Source organism: Dysidea avara, chromosome 4 (genome assembly GCF_963678975.1).
Source record: "Dysidea avara chromosome 4, odDysAvar1.4, whole genome shotgun sequence".
In the NCBI taxonomy this organism is placed as follows: domain Eukaryota; kingdom Metazoa; phylum Porifera; class Demospongiae; order Dictyoceratida; family Dysideidae; genus Dysidea; species Dysidea avara.
In genome coordinates this window covers 49,362,088-49,388,960 of record NC_089275.1, presented here as the reverse complement: position 1 = coordinate 49,388,960, position 26,873 = coordinate 49,362,088, and the positions used below count along the sequence as shown (strand labels likewise).

Genomic DNA, 26,873 nt, shown 5'->3' with positions numbered 1-26,873 from the left:
AAGCTTGTAATTGATTCTATATAATTATACACATGCAAAATTATATTGTTTTGTTGTTTTGTCTTGACTTAGAACTGTTTATAAGCTAGATTCTTTAAGCCTTCCACTGTGGATACTTACTATAAGTACAGGTAATACAAAAGGTGAATTTTCAACAGTTTCATTCACCGTACTTCCATTTAGTGTTACTATATAGTTCACCACTGCCATACTGTATGTGAGCACCCATTACACGGCAATGTAAAAATTAATGAAACTGGTAGCAACATGTTGTGTAGAATATTTCACTGTCAGTCCCAAAAGCTTGTACAGAAAAGTTTACAGTAGCAATACTGGTACAGTAGCAATACAGGTACAGTAGCAATACAGGTACAGTAGCAATACTGGTACAGTAGCAATACAGGTACAGTAGCAATACAGGTACAGTAGCAATACTGGTACAGTAGCAATACAGGTACAGTAGCAATACTGGTACAGTAGCAATACTGGTACAGTAGCAATACTGGTACAGTAGCAATACAGGTACAGTAGCAATACTGGTACAGTAGCAATACTGGTACAGTAGCAATACTGGTACAGTAGCAATACTGGTACAGTAGCAATACAGGTACAGTAGCAATACAGGTACAGTAGCAATACAGGTACAGTAGCAATACTGGTACAGTAGCAATACAGGTACAGTAGCAATACTGGTACAGTAGCAATACTGGTACAGTAGCAATACAGGTACAGTAGCAATACTGGTACAGTAGCAATACTGGTACAGTAGCAATACTGGTACAGTAGCAATACTGGTACAGTAGCAATACTGGTACAGTAGCAATACTGGTACAGTAGCAATACTGGTACAGTAGCAATACTGGTACAGTAGCAATACAGGTACAGTAGCAATACTGGTACAGTAGCAATACTGGTACAGTAGCAATACTGGTATAGTAGGAAAAGTGTTGGCTATTGCAGACAAAAATTATTGTGAAGGTACCAACTTCACTCCTTATAGTGTTGCTACCAACAAGGTTGACCGTAGTTGTGTGCAGGTTGTATTAGGAAGTGTTGCAGTGCTCAAAAAGTTTACCTATTATGCTCCAGCACTATTATATGCTCAAACTTTTAGCCTCAACTTCCATGCATGTTTAACTAACAGTTTTGTACTTTCTGACTAATGGCTTCTGAGAAGTTAACCCTTTAATAAAAATTAATATAATTGATTTAAATTAACCATTTAAATTATGTAGCTTAGTCTGTAACTCTGTTACATCACACCTTTTTGCATGATGGTAGCTGTTACATGGGTGACAACATTGTTAATTTTTTTTGTTGATCTCATAATTATTTTGATTGTCCCAGCATTCCGACCAGCAGCTCCACTGCACAACAACAGTACATACCAAAGTTCAAGTGTATATATAGCTTACTGCTTTATGTATTAGTAGGGTGAATCTGAGGGATACGTGGCAATCAATGCTAAAATTCTTAATAAAAATCAGTAATTGATATTTACAATGGTGAAAAATTAAAGTACAATTATAAAAAAAAATACTGTAGAGTCCACGTCTTCTATCTGTGACTGGAAAACCACCTCATATACCTCCAAATATAGAATATAAAAAATTCCCTTAAACATACACATATGTCATCTGGTCTGGTCTAATGGCTACCACCGGTTGGCTGTGTCACTTTGGGTGCGGTCATCTTCTTACTTGTCATGTACTCATTGTAGAGGTGGTGAAAATAAGTGGATTGGTTGTGGTGTGATGGGTAAGTATAGAAGATATGGAATAATGGAAAATGTGCACACTTGTGTTTCAATGTGCCAAACACACTAGTAACACAGAACAGGTGATCTGATCTTCGCTCATATTTGTACGGAGCTAACCATGATCCTACAGCAGTATCCTCATTAGGATGCCATTTAAGGTAGCTAGACTGTCGGGCTAACATACCAACAAGGTCCCAAGATAATATGTAGCCACCTCCAATAGCATAAGGCAAGTAGGTAGCAGCGAGGTCCCAGTCTTTATCAACCCACTGGTACTTAGGATCTCTCAACACAGGGCTGTAGTATTCTATCCTTCCATAATAAAGACCAGTGGTCCTTGGTCTCTTTCTTAACTCACTGACTAACAAGTCAATATACACAAATGTGTCATCATCACACTTCATGAGATAGGAGAAGTTGACGTGTTCATGTGACCATTTCAACATTTCTATGGTCTTGTTAGTGAGAGCTTTATAACTTTCTTGAAGGTCACTGTACACCACATCACCATACTGACTTTGTTCTTCATTTAATAACTCCATGTTTACCGTTGACAGGTTCTTTGTGCCAACTAGAAATCTCAACATTACATCTGGGTGGTCCTTGTAGCCACTGTACCATGTGTTCCGGATTAGCTTCCTGACCGTGAAGGAATCGGGTCGCATAGGCACCATGATAAGTAAGAAAGTGACTGGTTTATCTGGTTCACGTCGCACTGTTTTGGTGGGTAACGAGGAGGGTGATTCTATTGTTGATCCGGTCGCACAGTCGCACAATTCTTGTTTGACTACTAACACCGCTTTGTAGTCGCCTTGTAGTAACGTGTGACGGAAGAATATCGTTAGCAGTAATCCGATAAATAGCACAGTTACAAACACATTGACTGCCTTCATCTTAGCTTTTTAGAGGCGTTAATATTGTGAAATTATTAAACACTACGCGCGTACATGATGCAATCCTATCGGTACCTTGCGCGCGTACATTTGCACCGTTAGCAGCCTAGTGAGCACCAGTTGTCAGAGATGAAGAAGGTCCTAAAGGAGAAGATAACTCAAGGAATAACTACTCTACGGAATTGTCGGCACGAAAATAGTGAAGTCGAGAAACCAAAAGCAACGCCACTTCCTAAACGAAAGGTCATTTACATTTCATACACTTGTCATTGTTTCTACTCTGGCTGTCCCTCAGTACACCCGCGGTTTATCAACTGTACTTGTGATTCTCCAACTTGGGCAGTCGATATAATAATTTAGGCATTCCAGCCCGATTTTTAAATTTTGGAAAAAATATAATGGGCTTTTTATATGCTCAATAGACGATATGCACACTTTATTACTCGAACGAAAAATGATCAATTTAGCGTAGACGGCGCTGCAAAAGAAGTGTATGGCAAGCCAGATGACCTGCCCTTAGCTCGAGTGGTGAGTTATTGCTCGAGCCGCATTTGCTTCCCATACTTTTGTATGGGACTTCCGCTTTTAAGTTACCGTTGAGTTTTGCGCCGTCTACGCTAAATTGATCATTTTTCGTTAGAGTAATAAAGTGTGCATATCGTCTATAGATAGAGTATTGATTGCTGATCTCAGAAATATATAGTTTGTTGGGTTGGAATTAGCTACTTTGGCATGCACAGTGCTTAAAAACTGAAAAAAGGTACATTTTTTCTCCAGGGCTCCCCATACATTTAAAAGGGAAAAATGGCACAATTGAATCAGGAAGCCATCTAGCAATCTGGACTATCTTGAAACTACAGTTGCTTCTAGCTGCAAGTTTGTACATGTAATGAGAGTAACTTCAGATCATGTTGGATCTCAGTGATCTTTGTATGTTTTGTGGTGAGCAAATATGTTTCACCTACTGCACACTTCTCAATACAATGGTGTATACCCATAGGCAAGTGGCTATCTCAAGTAAGTAAAAACATCAAGTTAACAACTTATAAAGGTAAACAACTAAAGAGGAGGTACCACAATGATGCAATAATACTTAAGGTGGAGTTGTGGTTTCAATTATGGCATTGTTATGCTGACTTTGAAGTGGTTTATACTTTTGAGCCATCAGAAAATTGCTCTGGAGCTGAAAATCACTAACCTGAGCGAAGTAACTATGCGCTTTAAAGTAAGCACCAGTGACTACCTTCCACCAAGAGTACATAATAATATATATATTTAGGAGAGTATCCAACGCTGTATTGCCCCTTCAAAACGCACTGTGTAATGTTACGCAATAGTCATCATCACCAAAGGTGTTAACTTGCTTCAAGAGCTATAAGGGCCTTGAAGTGCTTGCAGGTCTTCGCTTTGGTATATCAACGCCTATCAACAAGTCTTTCATGGCGAAGCCATGTGTTGGAGTTTACTGAAATTATACTAAAATATTCGGATATGTTACACAATGTTGCACAATTATTACGCAGTGTGTTTTGAAGGGGTAATACAGGCGTTGGATACTCTCCTAAATATATATATTATGAACTCTTGCTTCCACCCAACGGTACGTTTTTAAGTATTCTACATACATTGCATGGCTTGAAAAGATTACAAAACAACACAAAACTTACTTATATGTAATGCGCATGATAAAACTAAGATTTTTATGATGATCAGCGTGTGGATAAACCCCATAGCGATTTTCATCCTCATTGGAGCTCGGACAATGGAGCAATCCCAAGTTAAACACAAGTTGTTATTTTGTGCCAGGGTTCTATTGGGGAATATACGGAGAATTTTTATATTAAAAAATCTCGGATACTGGAATGCCTAATAATATTGTATAAACGTTGCATGTCAATTTAATGTCCCCATGCACCCCAGGGGACAATATTTTATCCCACACTGAGTGTACTGTTTGAACTGGATCAGGTGGAGAGTTTGCCAACACTAATGTTTATGTATTCAGTGGTTTGTAGAATTTGATTTGTCTGTGAGGTAATGGCACTTCTATTTTTCTTTGGGACCCTTTTTTGTCAAGCCAATATTGATACAATGTCAGTGATAATTTTTTCACAGCACTACTAACAAATATAATGTATGTATGTAGGCTAAAGTGTTTGCCTGTTAGACATACATATCTCTTGTTATTGTATTCCAAGAGGAATTACTCTATGTTGAAGAATCATTGCGCTGATGATGTCATACATGACACATGCATCAAGTGTGTTGTATATTGAGTGAGTGTTCTTTCAAGTTCATACAAGTGTACGTTGGTTGTTAAGAGGGTGTGTGTATGTGTAGTGTAGTGTGAGTGTATGTGTTTGTGTGTGTAGTGTACCGTACGCAAGGAAATTTAGACATAAGAAAATTTGATGAATTCGCACTTCAGCACATTTGACAAATAAAATGTTGACGAAAATCAAGAAATTGTTGACAAAACCTGTACTTTTAAAGGCACTTATAAACATTTGACGAATTTAAATTTGACGAATTAAACCGATTCATCAAATTCGTCAAATTTTTTTTTGACGTCAAAATTTCCTTGCGTACGGTGGTGTGTGTGTTTTGTAAACTTCTGGTTTAAAGAGTTCTAGAAGCCATTACTATTCAGCGGGCTGCAACACTGGATTGGAGTACTGGGCTAACATGTTTTTTTGCATTTTATATGGTGAGTGTTGCTAGGTAAGCAACCTGCAGCCCACTACTAATTGCTGAATACAAGCAGTGGAATATGTGAGAACTGTCTTTGATAAGATATTGTATAGCAGCTCCTTACCCTGATGTATATGGAGTAATACTGCAGGGAATGTGATAATGATTAGTTAAATACAGAACCTGCCTATTATGGACATCAGAATATTTGGCCACTTTTTGCTGTAATATAGAGGTTTTCTTCTTTCAGAGGTAAGAATGTATTAACCAGACCTGTTGGGACAAAAATATTTGTCCTTATTATGGAGGTATTTTCTATTGTGTCCTTACTTAATTTGTGGAGTTTGTTAAGAGAGGTTCTACTGTAGTATTCAGTTTGCTGGTTGATGATAATCACAGAGTAAGCTCAAGCAGTGAACTAGTCTTGCGTGACCAGACTGTGCAGGGCTTAATAATTAGAAGTAATAATTAATAGGTAAGTCCCTGCACTTAAATTGAGGCCTACATGGCCACATGAGACTAGCTTGCTTGAAAAGATATCATCAACTGACAAGTTGGTTAACAATCATCGTCATATTCCGTGCAACATCAAATGAGTGCTGTACAATATCATAACTAACAGTAGCAAAATTAGTTTTCATACTTTCCACTGCTCGTATTCAGCACTTAGTAGTGGGTTGTGGGCCCTTGTCTAGCAAGACTTGGTATATCCAACCATAGAATGTGCTAAAACCTAAAATATGTCAGTCCAGTGTTCCAGTCCAGTGTTCCAGTCCAGTGTTCCAGTCCAGTGTTCCAGTCCAGTGTTCCAGTCCAGTGTTCCAGTCCAGTGTTCCAGTCCAGTGTTCCAGTCCAGTAGTGCAGCCCAATAAATATAGTGATGGCTGAGGTATAAATTTAGTACACTATTACTAACATCCTACTTGTCAGTATTGGTTAGGTAGAATCAAGCACGCAAATGTCTCCAGAACGGCCAAAGATGCTTCAGATAGGTTGCTATGGAATCTTTTTTTTTAAATTACTCAGTGGAAATTTCTGCTGACTGACTGACCGACCGACTTGACTGACTGACTGAGTTGACTGACTGACTGACTGACTGAGTTGACTGACTGAGTTGACTGACTGAGTCGACTGACTGAGTTGACTGACTGACTGACTGACTGAGTTGACTGACTGACTGACTAATGCCTGACTGACTAATGCCTTAAGACGAGTGACTAATGCCGAGTGACGACTGACTAATGCCGAGTGACTAATGCCGACTGACTAATGCCGACTGACTAATGACTAATGCCGACTAACTAATGACTAATGCCGACTGACTGACTAATGACTAATGCCGACTGACTAACTAATGCCGACTAATGACTGACTAACTAATGCCGACTGACTGACTAATGACTAATGACTAATGCCGACTGACTAATGACTAATGCCGACTGACTAATGCCGACGAGTGACGACTGACTAATGCCTGACTGACTGACTAATGCCTTAAGACGAGTGTAACTTGATAATAGCTAAGACTACGGGATTGATTTTTTCATTGTTCAGCCTGACAGGTGCTTTGTGGCATACCACAGTACATACAATGTACACATCATGGACTTACATTTGTCCTCCTTTGTGTCCCATTTCTTTTTGCTGACAGCCCACGGTAGTACGATGGCTTCCCTAAATGGGAATCATCCCTATTTTCCTTAGTGACTGGATTGATTGCAGAGGCGCTTTCGTACTGTTCTTCATTTGTAACATTGTGTAACAGGCTGAACATGTTGTGTAACAGGCTGAACATGTTGTGTAACAGGCTGAACATGTTGTGTAACAGGCTGAACATGTTGTGTAACAGGCTGAACATGTTGTGTAACAGGCTGAACATAGCTGAAAACGAAGTGTAATGGGCACTTCACTTTCACAGCAATTGATAGTGATGCATTCAGACGAAACATTAACTCTGGCACCATTCTGGGGATCATAGAAAAAAAGTAGGGAAACAAGGGAGGTCGCCTATACCTGCAGATATACTAGTGGACTTTAATCTCTAATTCAGTCATGGGTGAATCCATGCATAATGTCAGAGTTAATGTTTTGTATCAATGGCTTCTCTTCGTGACAGAAATTGTCCATTATGTTCATCGTGGCTACTTTGATTACAGAGGTGCTTTTCGAACAGTTCTTGATTTGTAATACTGTGTAACAGGTTGAACATGAAGTGTAATATATACTTCACTTTTCAGATGTTAAATGATAGCTAGGGCATGACACCATTTCTTTCTTTTGATGCGGTATGCGTGGGTTCATCAGTCATAGTAAATTTTATTTTACAAAAAGCTAACAATTAAACAAGTACACAAAATTTTTGGAATTTTTAACTAGAGTAGGGACCATAGCACATCAATAAAAAGTACTGAAACAAGTTGGAGTAGTGCATGATATTAAATCACAGTGAAACAATGAGAAGTGTTACATCCCTACTGTACATTTCTGTTATGGTATATTTAATATCGTGCACTACTCCAGCTTGTTTCAGTACTTTTTATCGATGTGCTATGGTCCTTACTCTAGTTGAAAATTCCAATATTTCTGTGTACTTGTTATCATCAGTGATCATTTGGGATCATTATTCATCTCACCAGTTACTATTCCATTATGGACGATGGATAATCAGAACTTGTTGTTGAATGTAAAAAAAAGATCCTATTTGAACCCCATAGAGTCAACAAGCTATACAGGGTTGCTGGGTCTGGCTGCTGTGTTAAAAACTTTAGTTGCTTTGTGTTGTACTAGTCAAGTTATGTAAATATATCACTACAGGCTGTTGTGATATGTTTGGTGAACTTCTCTAACCAGTTTGGTGAGTGTCATGTGTGTACCGGTAATCTTGTAATGTGTCCAGGCCACTGTATTGTTATAAGTGACCAGATCTGCGAAAACCCCGACACAGTTGCCCAAATCTAAACTTTACAGTATAAAGCACAGTGGGTAAAATACTTGTGTACTGTTATAAAAATTTTGAATGCTGTGTTTTTAGTGAAGAAAGGGTCTAACAACAAACACCTGGATATAATCTTATTTGCCTACACAAGAGGAGTTCAATAACCTTTGTTTGTAGTAGACTAAAGGATACATACATTATGAGTGCTTGTTTACACGTCCGGTCGAAGTGATAGTATGCAATCCATCTTTCTCTACTGAATATGATTTTGTATGTAGTGAGGAAAATTACCCAGCAATTAGTTCTCCTACTCTCTGCAAACAGGGTGATGCTCCGTATGTCATTAACTTTATAAGTTACAACCATTTTAGTAAACTCTTGTAATTTATTTCCCTATACTTGCTGTACTAATCAATCATTTTGTTGTTGCTACTTCGTAGAGCTGTAGCTACAAGCATATGTGAGGCTGAAACGTTGCCTGAACATACACTTGGCTAAGTAGACTATATAATCAAGAATTTGAAAAAAGGATGATTACATATGTCGAGTTTTTGCAGATCCAGTCACATAAGGTTGCCTGTTTACAACTAATGTGTTATTGGTTTACAAAGTGACCTTCGTAATGTGGTCACCTGCTTATTATGAGGTCAGGAAATGTTGGTACTAAGATTACCGGGATAGACAGGTGTTACAGTGTAATTTGATGACCCTTCATCCTGTTATTACCATAAAGGTAGTCTGGTGATCTTCCCGTTCCTACCGTTCATGATCAGTGACTTCTTTCCTCATCTTGATCGTACTGAGATTGGTAAGAAGGCAGGATTTCTTGGTAGTGCTTACTATATTGGTAGTTTTGCTGGTAGTCTAATGGTGAGTAGTAATATTATTATTATGATGTGAGTATGATCATGTGATCCATTATAGTGGGGATGGTTGGCTGATGTCATCGGTCGTAGGTATGACTGGTGGATCATGTGATTAACTATGATAGGGTATTCTCCCCACAGGCCAGCAATGCTGATGGGATTGTGTGGTACTATATTTAGTATCACCTTATTTGGCTTTAGTCAGAACTTTGCATGGGCAGTATGTACCAGACTAATGTGGGGGTTGTTAAATGGAAACATTGGAGTAGTGAAGACTTACATGTCAGAGGTGAGCTGTTAACATTGTAGTGTATTGTATAGTAAGAACTGAAAAATGTAACATGTAATATTATATTGTTGTAACATGGGCATGAGGGCTTTGCCTGATATGTATCAGTGGCGGATCTAGAGGGGTTTCTGGGGTTTCGACAGAAACCCCCTTTTAAATTTAGCTCAGTGGCACATAAACATTGTAGCACTGACAATTTGTCATATCAAACAACTATATACCACTGTATTCTAGTAGTATATGCATGCAGTTGCACTTAACTGACACCATTTATAGCTATTAAACCCTCAGCATCACTTCACTTTTCATCTCTCACTGCATTAAAAACGATCGAGATACTCTAATAGAGCAGTCGTGTAACTACTCTAATAGAGCAATCAAAGCTACAGATTGCAGTCACCATCTTCGCCCTATAGTTAGCAATAGTGTTTGTTTAAAGCATTGGATTTATTGCAATTAGTAACTAAAAACAGCCTAAGATCCGATCTCAGAACTTCTAAAGTCTCAAAACTTTTTGGAGAAATGTCATGAGATGCCTTATTCAGCTATACCAACTTTCCAAAACCCCGTTTTAAAAATCCTAGATCCGCCACTGTGTATGCCCTCAGCCCTCTGGCTATCGGGAATACATATCAGGCAAAGCCCCGTGTTACAGCTAATATGAACACTTCCCATCTGTAATTCTGTATCAGGCTGATAGCCTGCACAGGGTGATCAATTACCCAAGCCAATACGATACGTTTGGTTATATATAAGCAAATCCTAGAGATGTCACGGAGAATTATCAGTTGTGCTAGTTAATGTTTAAATCAGTGCTATTGAATTGTGTATGGAATAATTATGGAGTTTACTAAAGGCCTAGATAGGTGAGCTTGCTTGTAGAGTGGTTACTTCAGGTAACTTTGTGGTGGGTGTGTGGTCCATATTCGAAAACGTGTGGAAATGATTGGTGAATAAGGTATAGCACGAGTTCTCACCTTAGCCCAACGTTTTTCAACTCATAGTATAGCAAGGATAACAAAATAGTATTATATAATTGTTGTAGCCCATAATTGCTGTAGCCCATAATTGCTGTAGCCCAGTCTACATTCGTATGCTGGGCTACATATGAAATGTAACCCGGGTAGCTTCTTTGATCTGAGGTGTGAAAGTGTTATTTATGATGCACTCTTCACAACAGGTTTGTATATTGGTGAGAATGTAATACCTACCATTGGTTGTTTTCTAGAGTATACAGTTCTCACTAATCAGCAATACTGTGGAATGGTTTGTGTTAAGTGTCTGGATTATGTAGTTGTCCTCAAGTGTCCAATTAACTAGTGTGTACATTGGAGCCAGCTCCACCATTCAATGTATGTAGTTATTGTGTAGCCTAAATATTTCGAGGTCACCTAATATAAAATTTTCATGGATTTGCAAACACTCCCAAATTATATGGATGTCTAAATATTGCAAGGATAAAATTTTAGCTATTAACCCCCAAAACCTCAAAATCAGCAAAAATGTACTCCTCAAAATATTTATGCTACCGAATAGGGGGAAAGTTTTCCCACGCGAATGCTGCTGCTAGCTGTGATGGCTGACATGTCAAGTAAGTTAATTTGCTTAACAATGTGGAAAGTCCTGCAACAGCCCAGCTTCTTTCGTGAGCCACACCCACTTATTTGGATCGTGCATCACTGTCTGTAGCTAATCATACGTGGAGCCACACCCATTCTGAAGACATGTATGAAGCCACGTGTGTTGCTGTGTGTAAACCCAATGTAGAGCCATGCCCACTTTAATCGATCGTCAGGTGCCAGTGTATATTTGCATCATAATCATCGTGAGCCATGCCTACTTATCAACAAATTAATGTGCATTGTTTACGTGCACGGCTAAGCGTTTTGAGCGGGTGCCGCCATACTTTTGTCCACCGTGAAAGTTTAACCGCGAATAAGTTTGTTTGCCTTCTACCACGAAACTTTTGCCCATCGAAACTTTCTCCCTATACGGTATATGGTGAAGTGTTTAGATAAGTGGCTGCTCTAATAGAATATATAACACATGTTGGTAAAATACTCTAATAGAACAGTCACTTGTTTTATTTGTGATGGTTGAGTGAAAACTTGCATGTTGACTTTATTTGTGAGTTTGTTGAATTTATGAGTTTGTTGTCTACATGTTTTAGCCTATACCCACCCATGCTTTGGCTGTTAAAGCTAAAAAAACAGCAACGATGATATTACATTTCACTGCTACTTAAAAAAACATGTATAACTCATGTTTGCTTATGCTACAGAAAATCTCCATGAAGAGGCGTATCTGGTGATCTATTAGATATTAGTATTGTTTTGTTGTTACTAAAGTGTTTGAAATGTGCATATCTTTTGTAGCACTCATTTCCTAATATATGTATGTCGATACAATTGATTTCAAAACAGATTTATGCAAACTAATCAGGTTTTCACTCAAGAGGTCACATTTGGTTAATCATTATTATCCTACCCCACAGATCTGTGATGATACTAATCAAGCTAAAGGTTTTGCTCTGATAGCTGGAACAGCTGTATTGGGGAGAATACTGGTCAGTAAGTCACATGATCATCTGAGCCCCACCCCTTTTCACTTCTGCACACATCACCATAGATGCAGGAGCCTGTTAATTAGTCCACCAAATTTTCAACCATATTTGTTGCCTTTTATGTCATTATGGATAATATGGTCTTATCTACATGTTTGTGACATTACAGGGTTCAGTCACTGGAGGATTCCTAGCTCGTCCAGCTAGCAAGTATCCATTATTTGATGTTCCCTTCTTCTGTCAGTTCCCATACGTGTTACCATGTATGGTTGCCTTGACAATGGCCATCTCTGGGCTGATTGGTAAGTGATGATATGATCTGCAATGTGTGGTCTACATTATGGTGTTGTGTGTGTCCTAATATAAACTCGGGTGTGTGTATTATAGAGACCTCAATACAGTGGAACTCAACACTTGTTCCATTATAATAAGCGAATCTCATTGTGGTGACTGAATTGATTGCACAGGCACTTCTCCTACTGTTCTTCATTTGTAATATTGTGTAACAGGCTGAACATGTTGTGTAACAGGCTGAACATGTTGTGTAACAGGCTGAACATGTTGTGTAACAGGCTGAACATGGCTGAAAGAGAAGTGTAATGGACACTTTACTTTTGAGTCAGTAATTTGTAACTGGGGTGCACATTCAGACGAAACATTAACTTTGGTGCCATTCTTTTTTGTTGATGTGGTATGTGTCTGTTCACTGTCATCAAAAAGTAAATAAGTATTTATAAGGGAAAAAATAGCTGATTAAATATCCACTAGTATATAGGCGACCTCCCTTGTTTCACTACCTTTTTTCTATGATCCCTAAAATTCCTTATCTATACTGTATGTATAAAACTGTCTGTCTGTCTATCTGTTTGTCTGTTTGCTTTATGATGCCACTAACTTGACAACCAAAGTATGTATCAACGCGGGATTTTAACAAAATTAAGTGCTCATCATCTGGCAACTCCAAGTTTGTTGTTACAAATCACTATGTGCTTCTGTTTATTCTCTATAAAGCATTGAAGGCATTGGTATAGAGCTAAATTCCTGTCAAAGCCATGAACAAACAACCAAAACGTTACCACACAGAACTCATTAATTCAAAGCTCCAGGATTCAATTCCTGCCTATGACAACTTTTTTTATTCTTCGCAGTGCCACCTTTTTGTGACATACTTTTTCATATGTCAGCTATTGACAATGCTTACTCAGCAATATGTACACGTATTGAGATGATTACCACGTGAAATAAAGTGCTCATCATCTGGCTATGTTGCAGACTTTATTGCAAGCTTTCTTTCGTCCGCTACAGCACGTTGAAAGCCACAAAGTAGAGAGAAAACTTCAGCTGTATTCCATAGCAACCACAGGACAAACAGCTCAACTGGTATAACTATACCTCAAGTTGTTGCAGCTATTAGTGTAGGCTGTGATCCAGACACAAGCACAACTTTTTTTCTATGTTTTTAATAGCACTAATGTGATGTTGATACCTGTGATATACGTATCATTATCACTCAGCCCTATTATTATGGCGGTGGTAATATTTGGTCACAGAAAGTGGACAGAAATTGTCTGATGTGTACCTGTTGTTATTTCAGGTAATGTGTATTATCACTGCTGTAGCTGCTTGGATATTTCTTGATGAGACATTACACAAATCAACTGTTAAGAATAAACGAGCCAAAATGAACGTCAGTAATCCTATTGGTTACTCCATGGTAACAATGAATGGTGACATCACGGAGAATGAGACAAATGGTGATGTCACAGAGAGTGAGACAGACATTGATGGTGATATGGAGCCGTTGATGCCTGGATCACATGATCTATGTGAAGATCACATGATTCAACCAACAAGGCGGACTAGAGCATACCAAATGTTATATGACAGAACTTGTTGTTGCCATGACTGCTGTGATTTGAATAGTAAAAGTTTCAGGTTATCTAAACAAGACCTATATAAGGCTCGTAATAAGCTGGTTACCATGGCAAAGTTGATGATGGATCGTAGAGTACTGTTGGCCACCTCCTTATATGGACTATTAGGATTTGATGTGATTATCATTAATGAGGTATGTGTGTTTTTGTGAGGTTGTGTGTGTGTGTGTACGTGCGTGTGTGTGTGTGTGAGAGAGAGAGAAACAGACAGACAGGAGAAAGAGGTGAGAGAGGACAGCGAGGGGAGAGGGAAAGAGATAATGGTGTAGTCTGGTATGACAGTGTTCCGTAGTTGTGTTGTCACAGTATCCTCATTTGAGGAATGTATGAAAGTTAGAAGGAGCTTCTATCACTGGATCATACATGTGTGTGTGACCGTCACAACAAAACCTGCATAGTTTGCATAATTTCCATATTTCATTTTATCATCTCAGTATTGTGTATCTGTAAAGTCCAAGAAATGAATTGTCAAAGTTTCAGCCTATTTTGGTGAGTAATTTTGCAGTTACATATAACACTAGACGATAGGAAGAGCAAAGAAATTGATTTACACTAAATTTGTAAGTTCATGCTACATTGGGAATGTTCGCCATAAATCCACCAAGGTATAGTTTTAGCCGTGTATTTGACATATGAGTATGAAGGGTTTTCAAATGAAGAAATGATGATAATGTTTTTCATGTCTACGGTATTATAAGCAAATGCTTGTTTCCTGCAAGTTCTTTAGGCTACAGGAAATATGCAAACTCTCCATACAGTTTTGTCTATAACATTCCATAATTTCACATGTTTGTTTTATTGAGAAGTATACTGGTGTGAACTATGTGGGGTATTGCAGAGATGGTAATATATGTGACCATCTCAGCAAAAGTCCGACTTGTTCACACAAGCATGTGTTTTGAGAAAAACGAAATTTAAAGTAAAATTACACATGCCACAAAGAAATGATATGCAGGTTTTAATCGAGCCATTACTCAGAGAAGTAAAACTCAAATCAATTAAAACTATACACCATCTTATTTGCCTGCTTGTGAAGAGTTCGAAAATCTTTATTTTGTTTTTGTAGCCCAAATGGTATGCATGTCACATGCATCTGTTTACGATGTGGTAAACATAAACAAGAATGTCGTCATTTCTCCAACTAAACCGCCTTCATACCCATATGTGTAAGTGACTACAGGCTATAGCTTGGTTGATTTGCTAATCCATGGTGAACATTTTAAGCATTTCAACATTGTAGACTATGCAAACAGAAGTTATGGCTGTGAATGTAAGCGCCTGTAGTTTATTTTCAGTACAGTTGCTGTACCAATTGATTGTCTTGCTCTTCCTACTGTCTAGCACTATAATTCCAAAACTACTCACCACTGAAGGCTGAAACTGGTGATCCATTCCTTGAGTAATGCTGAGAAAAAATTCAGAAGTTGTGTAAACAAGTCAGGTTTTTGCAGACAGTCACATATAGTTCTCCTGTGTAGAATATTGAGGACGGGTAAACACAATAGACCATAACATCACCTAATCCATTATAGCTATTCCCATTACTGATGGTAACAGATCATTCTAATGGAGGATACAATATGGATGATAGTACCCTAGGAGTGTTCATCACTATTGGGGCTTCCTTCTCCTTCTTCTATCAGGTGAGATGACACACCCCTGTAGCTCACATGATCCACACTAATCCCCAGATAATGTACAATAGTATTTACAATGATGATGTCACTACATGTACAGGTAATGCTTGATATGGGTATAACCTGTCTTGTTATGGGTGTAGTAGCGGCCTCAATGTACATAACCTTCATACAATTCTCTGGTGGTGATTTGAATACTGAAACCTCGCTTTTCCTTCAAAACAGCTTGGTGGTGTTGGTTAACAAAAATGTCTTAAGGGTGCTCTGTACAGTTCGTACAAGGCTTCCCAAGGCATAGTCTGTTTTGTACTAAAAGAAATAGTATGGTCACTTAATTAGCCTGTGACATGTTGACGCATTTTAGTACCTGTAAATTAGGTATCCCATAGCCAGAGATGGGGTAACGCGTTACGTAATATATATTACAATTCACGTTTCTGAGTAATATAATGCGTTACTTTTGGAAATGCAGTAATATAACTTTAAGTTACTTTTGGAAACTATAATTCGTTACTAGTTACGAAAGAAGTAATATTATTACGTAACGAGTAGCTGGAAGCGAAAAGTAACGAGTAACTATACCGCGATGTAACGAGTGATACTACGAGTAAAATAACGCATTATAAATGGATTTTACTGCCAATTATCCATTCCACTATTAATTAATCACCTTAATCCATTAATCTTTCTTCTATAATGGTGCTCAGGTGATGCACGTACGCGTGACTGATGTGCATCACGTGACTGATGTGCATCACGTGACTGCACGTGGCTTATATGTTAACTTTAACTTAGCTGTCTTAATAAAAAAGTAACTTAGCATTAGTAACTTAATATTTGTAGCTAATATTATTAAGTTACTCTTCATTCTAAGTAATATGTAACTGTAATATATTATACTGATATAAAAGTAATATGTAATATGTAATATATTACTTTCATGAAGTAACTTCCCCAACTCTGTTCTGCCCATAGCAACAAGCACACGCATCTTGCTATTCTACACCCTCTCACTTAAATTAGAACTACTCCATCATTTTTAATCCAATAGACATGAAATTTTCACACAAGTTACTTTATTAATTTTTCCAAAGAAGAGCGTTTGCCATTTTGAAATAGCAAGTCCAGATGATGAATAACGTGGAAGTAAAGAAAAGGATTTCTGACCCGAAAGATAAATATGTGATGATTGAGAAGCTAAAAGACAAAAATAAAAACGCACAATGGTTTGTGCTGCTTAGCATAGTGTATCATAAAAGTATCAAGGCTCTTGTGTGTAAACTATAAGACTAGTTCTAGTATAAAGGGAAAAACTGTAACTCATGCTCTAAAGCAAATTTAGCAGTTGGGTTTGGACTAAACTGTGTACTAGTGTTAGCTTATGTCCAGTAAAAAAGTGCAGAACATTTGCTAAAACCATTTGTAAGTTATAGAACGGATTAAATTTCATGGGAAACCATATAAGCGGACTGTACAGAGCACCCTTAAGGACGACCAAAAACTATGCGAACAAGTTTCTATGAGATTATTGAATTTTCTACTGGCTAATTGTAGTGATTTGTAACCTCGTGATTTTCGACACACAGCCGTAAATCTCTCCTCAGTGAAAACTCTGTCTTCTTTTAACTAATCTTTATGCAAAACTCGATTCCTGGATTCCAGCGCATCTAGCGAAATTTTATTTCGAGTTATTTGGTTTGGTATTTAAAAAGTTATTAGATTTTGAAAATCTACAAATAAAAAACTCCATGTAAATTTTAGGCTCGAGTAATTAGAGCAAAATTTTATTACACTCGTGGCACCTGATACACCTTGAACTAATCAGCGTTTCCGCAAGGTTGCAGCTGGATCCGGTGTGATTTAGAGCTTGTATAGGTTTTCAATAGTGCTGATTTTGATTCTGACAACCGTACGTGTGAAAAAGAAGGGGTAAGGCCAGTTTACTAGGTGTAAATGCCACATATTTCAGTTTATTTGTATTTAAAGTGCATATATCTAGCCTGTACGCACTATACTCGGAATTCATTGAGGTGACACTGTTGTAGTATCTTATGACTGTCTGATGTATTCTGTTAGCCCACGTTATTGTATTTGCTTTGTGAAAAGGAAATGGGCACTATGCTCCTTTATAAAGCCTTTATTAGGCTCCTTTGTAACCAGAATCAGTGAAGAAATATCTTTGTTGGTTGGCTAGTGGTCGTTGTTAGCTCCAGGAGCAGGCTTTAATTGAGAGCTGTTTCTGCTAATGAAAACCATGGTAATTATGTGGGAATTGAAGTTAATTTCTTTCATTGTCTGTAGATGAGTGTCAGTAGTCCTGGACCACTATGTGAAGAGCTGGGGCTGTATGGTGAAATGCTTTTGCTTGACTCCATTGAACTGACTAATCCTATAGATCAAGAGAAAATTACCAAAGGTGTTATTTTTGAATTGAGTCAGTTTCGCAAAAGCCATTTGGTTTCCTGGAATACGTTTTATACATGGATGAAATCAATTTGTCTAGGTTCATCCTTACCAAATTTGCCAGCATTGAAATCATACATTTACAGGATTGAAACTAAGGCCAAGCAACTTAAGCGGAACCATTGTGACGAAGAAATAAAGTCAGTTATAAAGGAACCATTTCTCAAGGAATGTCAACAACCCAATGACAGCACACTAACAGTGGATAGAGAGAAAGTTTCAAGTACAGCTAAACAAAATTGGCCCTATGAAACAGAAGTATTAACATCTGTCAATAAATCACTAGCTTGTGAACTTGCAACAGTTCAAAATGCATTAACACTTCAAGAAGCGAAAACAGATGATCTCACAACCAAATTAAGCAAGCTAAGTATTCGGAACACCAATAAAAAGCTGAAACGTAGGGATGAGAAAATCTTGGAATTAAAGGATCAAGTAAAAGAGAATGAGAAATTACAACAAGGTTTGAATAAGGCTACTGCACGTGTTAAGAGTTACCAATATAAATTAGGTGTGTCTAAAGGCAAGTGCGATACTATCAGTGAAAAGTGTGATCACTTGGAGTCAGTTGCTCAGGGTCTTAAAAAGACATGATCTCATTTAAACAATCCTTACACAGAGAACGATTACAGGAGATTGTTTGAGAGGCTGCGGGAGCTGGAATTTCATACGTTTGAAACCAAAGAACACCAGAAAAAATACTTGGATAGTAGAGCATGTTGCATTGAGCTACTGAGTCTTAATGTCGGCATAAAAATGTAGAGTTTGTAATTAGATCTGTTCTCAAGCATATTGCATCGTTTGAGATAAAAGAATTGCCACATCCCACTACCCTTACTCGAATGTATTCTGAGATGAAAGGCTTAGCTTACCAACAGTTGAATGAAGAAAGGAGATAATCTCACTCTTCATAGTGATGGAACATCAAAGTATGGACAACATTTTTATTCTTTCCAACTTTCTATCCCAGATAGTACATATTCTCTTGGGTTAACAGAAATGCTGAGTGGATCAGCTACTCAGGTATTGTCTACCTTTCAACAAATCCTGTATGACTTAGAGCTTACATCCCAGTCTGGTTCGAGTCATGTCATCCTGTCCAAAATTAAGAATACAATGTCAGATCGACACATAGTCGAGAAGAACTTTAACTCTCTCTTACGAAGTTATCGTATGGAAGTTTTACCCAGTGTGGTTAATAACTGGGCTGAGCTAGGTGAAGATGAGCAACAGGATATCAGCACACTGAACAACTTCTTTTGTGGTTTGCATCTTCTAGTGGGCATGGCAGATGTTGCATCATCTACTTTACTGCAGTGGGAACTGACACATTTTGAAGGAACTGTTGGTGCTGCAGCTCACTTTGGTAGCACCACCAGACAGTCCAAATCTGGAATAGTACATCTTGTTAGAACGGCATGCAAAGCTCTTTGCAAACATGGAAGTGAGCAAAGTGGTGTTTATCAGCCTTTCACTGCCTTTCTTGCCACCAATGGTATAAATAAGAATCTCCTAGTTTCATTCCGAGGAAACCGTTTTAATATAGTATTTTATGATGCTGGAGCACTGTACTACATATCTGAGCAGGTGGTCAGCTTTTTTAACGATGTATGGCAGACCCCAAATCAATTGCTCAAAGCTGTTCACAGTGATATCAGAGTTCCGGAACTGGTAGCTGGATGCTGTGCTCTTGGTTTAATTAACAAGGTCATTACAGGTCCTCTTTGGCGTGTGCTAGAATCTGACAATGTAACAATCCTGGAGATGAATACGTATTTTGATGTGTTGATCACAAAACTAGGTGCATGGGCTCAAGGTGCCAGCAGATTGTTGCAAGGGGATGCAGAATTGTATGCAGATTATCCTCCAACAAAGGATGAGATTTGGTATTGCTTAATTGCTAGTACAGATCACGATGTAACTACACAAGAATTGCTTGAGGTTTTGTGTAACGCTTTCTCGGCTCTTCTTTCTCGGCTGGTACAAGACCACTTACCTGGTGGAACATACTGTAATCCTAGTGCTGAGCTTACCCATGAAACTAAGTTAATTTCCAAAACAAATGTTGTGAGTGAACGAGACTTTGGAAAACTGGATTGTCTTTTGCGTGAAAAGACTAATGCCACTACACTGTCTTTGGAAGCTATGATTTTGTTTTCCAACAACAAAACTATGAATTGGTTGACTTCTAAATCACCAGAAGAAGTACAGCAACTTCTTCAAGCTGCCAGGAAAATAGCACCAGAATTCAGGAGATTGTTTAAGGAGAGGAAGCAGAATATTTTGAAAGAGTGCATTAAAGCTCTACATGAAAAGCAACATGCATTGGAGGCTGCACGTGTAAAACAACTAAGGATTAAAGAAAATCTTACTAAAAATACTATTCAGTATGGCCTGTGGCAAAGCAAAGATGATATTGCTGAAGGTGTTGCTAAGGAGAGATCCAAGACTGCAAAGTTGAGGGCTTTGAAAGTCCAGTTTAACTTTAGGAAACGGGTTTTAGACCAGAGAAGTTATCGTCATAAAGAACTGTTTTTGTTTTCTAAAAATGGACAACAGTATACCGTAGAGGAGTTGATGGATAACCTTGCCAAATTGATTAATGAGGAAGAGGCAGTCTCTGGGCTAGCTAACGAAGGAAGGAAAAACCATTAAGCATAGGTGGCTGGATGAGAGTGGTGTTGAGCAATGGTACTTTTGTGAAGTCCTGAGTAAGGTTGCAGGGACCGATGAATGGTACAATGTGGGTATGAAGGTGAAGATGATGTGTTAACACTTAATTTACATGAGGACATTGACTTAGGGGACTTAGAAGTTGTTACATAGTTGTTCATTCATTGAAAAGATTTCTTAATAATGTGTAATTCAGGAACATATTAAATGCACCTTTCGGTGCCATTTTTCCTATGTAAAATGTATCTAATTTTACTTGTTATGTTAATAGCCATAACTTCACTATAAAATGTGATATTGAGCTCAAATTTTTACTGAAAGTTCCATTATTACCAGCAGATCACTTAGGGGTGTGTCATGGTGGTTAATTAGTAGGTGTCAAATTTTGTTGCAAATCGCTATAAATTGGCTAACTAGCCAAGCAATGCTGCAAAAAAAATGCTGCAGGCTTGATTTCTTCATTGTTTGACGTCACATTTTCCCAATATATGTGCCTTTTCTCCAACCACAGCAACTACAGTGGACTTACCTTTGTCCTTTTTTGTGCCCCATTTCCTTCTCCACTGCTGCATAGGTGTTGATTCGCGGTAACGTGCGGTTCGTTCAATGCAAGCTGGAGAATTGTCTATAATTTCCATTGTGGCAGAGGCACTTCTCCTACTGTTCTGTGTTGTATAACATGAACATGAAGAGGAATAACTATTTAATAACGTAGTAATTGATAGTTGAGGTGCACATTTTATCACAATTCTGTAATGACAAGATTGATTGTGGAGAGGTGCTTTTTGCTCTGTTCTTCATTTGTAATGTTGTATAGCAGGTGGAACGAAACTGAAAACAAAACAAAACAACAACAATGCTTTCCAGTAATTGATAATAGGGGTGTGTGTTATATCTGTCCAGTACCATTCTTAGTGCTTCACCAGCTACTCATTGTTACAAAAGAAGTAATGGACATTTAATCTCTATACTTCAGCCTATAATGATTATACATGTAGGCTATCATCCACTGTGCAATACTTATCAATATATCAATATACCTGTAGTCTAATTATGACTCCTGTCTGTGTGTGAACATCATCATTGTTAATCCCAGCTGTGTTATTATCTTATTAGGTGCTGGTCTACCCTCGGTTTACCAAATTATTAGGATACAGGAATAGTTTTAGATTTGGTGTTGTGATGTTTTGTATTGCTTGTGTGCTACTACCTCTGGCTAATCAGATTAGTGGACCTGTTGAAACTAGTCAATCAAACAACAGCTCTGACCTTATCACCATCAATAACACATTACTGGACATGATGGAGTACAGTGGTTCTGGAATATCATTGGATAATAATCTAACCAATGACACGTGTCATTACTCTCGTCTGGAGTCATCAGTTGGGAGGAATTCTATTGGTCGTATTCCATTTAGGGTGTGGTTGACAGTATCCATGATAATGATAATAATGGTTATTGGAAGGTTAGTATATGACAAGTTGGTCCACCAAACAATCCTAGGGTTCATGACCTCATTAATTATATCTTTTGATATTGTATTTTTTACTCCCATGTTACATGGTCCTGTTATTCAGTGTAATTAGTTGTTAGCATGTTGTGCAGTAATGTGTTGACTTATTGTTACTATTTGTTTAGGTTAACCAGCTTTACTAGTGTGTTTGTGTTGGTGGGTAACTCTGCTCTGGTGAGTATAGTGTATGTCATGAGTTGTGTAATCATTACTCCCCCCATACAGCCAGCTACAAGGGGTACAGTTAATGGTATCGGACAATCACTAGTTGCTATTGGTAGAAGTACTGGACCATTAATAGGAGCTCCATTATTTGCCTGGAGTGAGGGGAATGGTAAGATAATGTGTGTATGTTCTATTAGAGTGTTTTAGTGAGGGGAATAGTAAGATATTAATGTACTACCAGATTTCTTGAGTGTTTGAGCCACCAAAGTTTTTCTTGAGCATTGGCTTACTGCGGTAATAAATTTGTTATTTTATTTGATGATCTCTCCTGTCCACTTGCTTCAGTAACTCTACATATAGTTGTACCACCATGAAACTACATGTCTTTGAGAGGGTGCACAGTTAGTGCCTCGCCGTGCAGTATAGCCAGAGTGCGGACTCACCACTTCTGCAAGGAAGCACCTCACTAATAACAGGAATCCAGATGTCTTTGTAAACATGGTAGCCATTTATACAAGAGCTTAACAATGTTTCCTATCATCTTCCAATGTGTATCTACTGTAGATTCCCTAAAAATTCTAAAATTATGTACAACTCATATCCTTATCAGTTTTTAGGGATGTATCCATAATAAAGCTTGCACGTTTCATGGCTGTGATCAGTTTGCTGCTATCTACTGCTTACTTTCTGGATTTTTTGTACAGGGACTAAGAGTAATGCCTGCTTGAGGCAGAATGACAATATAGCTAAAACCCACCAATCAGAAATGTGCCGTATATTATGACTACCTACATCATCTGGTCAATGTCATAAATATTGTTTTTCTATACATTATAGAACTTTGCGTGGGCGAGATCAAAGGGAAAAGAATAAAGCATTCTGCGGTGCAATAAAGCACTCTTTGTGGGCAATAAACCACAGTTGCCCACATGCTTTATTTAGTGCAGGCTAATAGCCCGTGACGCTCACGCCAGTACTACTAATCACCCAAGCCAGTGAAGGCTGATAGCCTTCGCCACGCTAAGTGGTCAATCACCCCAGCCAATACAAGTTCTACCACTGGATTGCTTTTATGGACATACCTAAATGCTTCGATGATGGGTGGGAGAAGGTGATGTTGCTGTTACGTTTGTTAATGTAAATGGACAAGTCCTGGAGATATCACAGAAATACTTCACCATGTGACTCGCAATAGAATTAATTGTGGGTTGTGACCAAAACCTGCCAGAATACACAATGAATGTCTACTATGCCAAACTATGGTACACTACGTGTGTGTTTCTTTGTTAAACTAGTTTGTGTGCATTCAGGCTGCTAATAATTCATGCAATGCGTGTTAATCACGAGTCCTAGTGTATGGTAAGCTACACGACTAGAAAGTTCCATAAATCATTTCATTTAAAGCATTGCCGTGAGTGCTATATGAAAAATAAAGCACAAGGCGTGCAGCTGAGGTGCTAATAAAGCGCGAGGCAAATTAACATATACGTAAGCTAAGCACTCGGACATAATATTTAAAAATTTCAACAACCAAATTAAAATAAACAACCACAATTACATGTAATAGTTAAATCTTGGTAATGTGATGTCAGGTGCTGGAGAGTTCCGTGACTTAACTGTGGATGTTGCTATCAGAGGCTATCATGTTTATAATGATATTTGGATTCTGGTTATCACCATTCTGTGAACATGAACCCAGAAACCAAGAAGATCGTTTGCAGTAGCCGTGATGACACGTTGGACATATAATCCAAACAATTTCTCGTATTTGTTGATGGGAAGTTCCTTGGCACATAATATTATGTGGTTCTGTGAATCATCTAATGTGTTAGATATGCCACACACCAATGATTATTTGGATTTCCACTCACATTTGGTTAGCTGCAACCACCCAGTTAACCTGTCTTAGATGGTGGTTTGAGATGTTCCGCATTACAGTGGAACCTCCCTTATCCAGACCTCGTACCGTATATCAATTAAATTTGGCGGTGAACTAAATTTGGCGAATTGGCGATTCGTCACTAAACCGCCAAATTTAAATTTCGTCGATATTATTTTCAAACCTTGGGTCAAGCAGTTATTGAAGTATAATAGGTTTTCAACAAACCTTCGTTGATACTGCTGAAACTGGTAAATTAGTGTGGTTCCACGCATGCAAATGGTGTGGCTTGCCATAGATAACATATAATCTATGGGCTTACTGACTAGACTAGAACTCGTACTTGATTAGTGGGCGTGGCTACACATAAGCTTTCAGACGGCAGCAGACATGAATTCATGTGCAGCCATTGATAAACGGGCGAGTATATCTACAGACAGCAAATAATCCTGAAAGTGGGTGTGGCCACAATATTCGAGTACAATAGCGTCTGTGGAAGTAGGACCCGGATATTATTCAAAGCGAGTCAGTACAGCGTCGTACTTACGCCATTCGGCAATTTTTCAGTGAGAGCATTTCGCCAAATTAAAATTTCGCCAACTGCAATTTTATAGCAAATCGCCAAATATTCGTTTCGCCAATATTTGTTGTTATACGGTAACAGGTGAACATGTGTTCACTCCCAATGGTTTTGTACTGGAACCATCCATACTAATTTATGGGATATTAAGCTTCATAACTTTCTTGTCATTTTTTATAAACATTTCTAGTGCTTAAATGACTTCACACTGCTTTGGCAGTTGGCCCATGTAATAAGAGTTAATGATCATGCACTAATGTGGATATGAACAGATTATAGTGGCTAGGTAATGATAGTGATCTGTGTGGTTAGGTATTGTTGTATGACTCATATTAATTGGGGCTTGTGTTTACACTATGCATAATTAACACCATCGGTGAAAAGGTATTTGATGATGGAACTATCATCTTATGATCTCTAGTTTGATTTGTATACCTAGCTATAAACTCTTTGACTATCTTGATTGTTTTGATGTGGTGCAAATCAATCGATACTCTGTTGACCCACAGGTCATGGATGGCCACTCAATCATCACTTCATGTTTGACCTCACTACATTGATTGCCATCTTCATCATCTTGATCAGCTTTGGACTACCAAAATCATCTGAGAAGAAAAGAATACCAGATCAACCTGATGATCAACATATTAACTCTGATCAAGACAATATTAACCTAGATCAAAGTGATATATTTAACCTTGAACAAACCAATATTGACATTGATGAAGATATTAATATTGATCAAGACAATATTAGCACAGATCAAGATAATCAGTTCAAGTCAAAATAGTAGTAGCACTGATCAAGATAATATCAACACAACTTACAGGTAGCTAGGAGTGTATATATATTTATTTAATAATTTATTTATTGATTGTTACCAAGAGTTAATAATAGTGGAGGGAGAGTGTCTAACACTGCATAGGCCTGTAAAAAATGATCCTGAGAAATTCAAAGGGATTCTTTCTGTAAAACTCTGTAATTTGTAGTATTCTCCATAGGTGAAGATTGTTTCAATCATCACATTTCTTTGTTCTCTCAGTGTGCAATCATCACATTACCTTGTTCTGCCTGTGTGAACATTTTACACATCTGAAGGAATCCCTTTGAATTTCTCAGGATCATTTTTTACAGGCCTATGCAGTGTTAGACACTCTCCCTCCACTATTATTAACTCTTGTTGTTACAATATATGTAATGTAAGGTTTGTGGTATAGTGTTCCAACATTTACACATTCACACTAGTGGAGATAAGACAGCTTTAATCTCAGTTACTATGTCAGTGAGTCATTATATCATGTGACCTACCCTACCTGGTGGACAACTATAAAATTCGTTGAAGGGACATGAGCTACTTGTGTGATTACATTGAATATATGTCATTCATGACTCATCTGTATCATTCTCAAACTAGAGCTATCAAGCAAGACACATGGTAGTGTGTCATGCAGCCCAAGAAGCCTGTGTGCCACATGCACCATAACAGGGAGAAAGAAAATGTGATTTTCATACAGCTGAACTCTACAGGGTGACCTGTTCATAGCTGTGACTTCTTTCTAGCTGATCTCTCTACAGGATGGCTTGGTTTGTTTGTAGCTGAACTCTACAGTTTGTAGCTGAGTTCTCTACAGGGGATTTCTTTGTAGCTGAGCTCTCCACAGGGTGACCTATTAAACTCTACAGGTGATTTCTTTCTAGCTGATCTCTCTACAGGGTAGCTTGTTTGTAGCTGAATTCTCTACCGGGTGACTTGTTTGAAGCTGTACTCTCCAGTGGGTGATTTGTTTGTAGCTGAACTATCTACTGTTGGGTGATTGTTTGTAGCTGAACTATCTACTGTTGGGTGACCTGTTTGTAGCTGAACTCTCTACAGGTGAATTGTTTGTAAAGTTTAACTCTGCAGGGTGACTTGTTTGTAGCTGAACTCTCTCCACAGGTGACTTGTTTGTAAGGCTCAACTCTCTGCAGGGTGATTTGTTTGTAGTTGAGCACTCTACATTGTAACTTTTGTAGCTATAATCTCTATTGGGTG

General features: G+C 38.2%; 2 protein-coding genes across 2 annotated transcripts; one reads left to right on the top strand and one right to left on the bottom strand.

Moving 5' to 3' along the window:
• Window positions 1-1,465: 1,465 nt before the first annotated feature.
• Window positions 1,466-2,791, bottom strand: LOC136252630 (beta-1,3-galactosyltransferase 6-like). The gene has a single exon (XM_066045148.1). The coding sequence runs from the start codon at window positions 2,650-2,652 to the stop codon at window positions 1,648-1,650; it is 1,005 nt and encodes a 334-aa protein (XP_065901220.1). The 5' UTR covers window positions 2,653-2,791; the 3' UTR covers window positions 1,466-1,647.
• LOC136252626 (uncharacterized) lies at window positions 2,684-25,721 on the top strand. The gene is made up of 13 exons (XM_066045142.1): window positions 2,684-2,895; window positions 8,158-8,197; window positions 9,012-9,148; window positions 9,203-9,234; window positions 9,286-9,433; window positions 11,928-11,999; window positions 12,166-12,298; window positions 13,616-14,064; window positions 15,463-15,573; window positions 21,820-22,169; window positions 22,343-22,391; window positions 22,443-22,551; window positions 25,351-25,721. Exons 1-13 carry the CDS (start codon window positions 2,782-2,784, stop codon window positions 25,629-25,631), a joined length of 2,025 nt encoding a protein of 674 aa, XP_065901214.1. The 5' UTR covers window positions 2,684-2,781; the 3' UTR covers window positions 25,632-25,721.
• The last annotated feature ends 1,152 nt before the right edge of the window (window positions 25,722-26,873 follow it).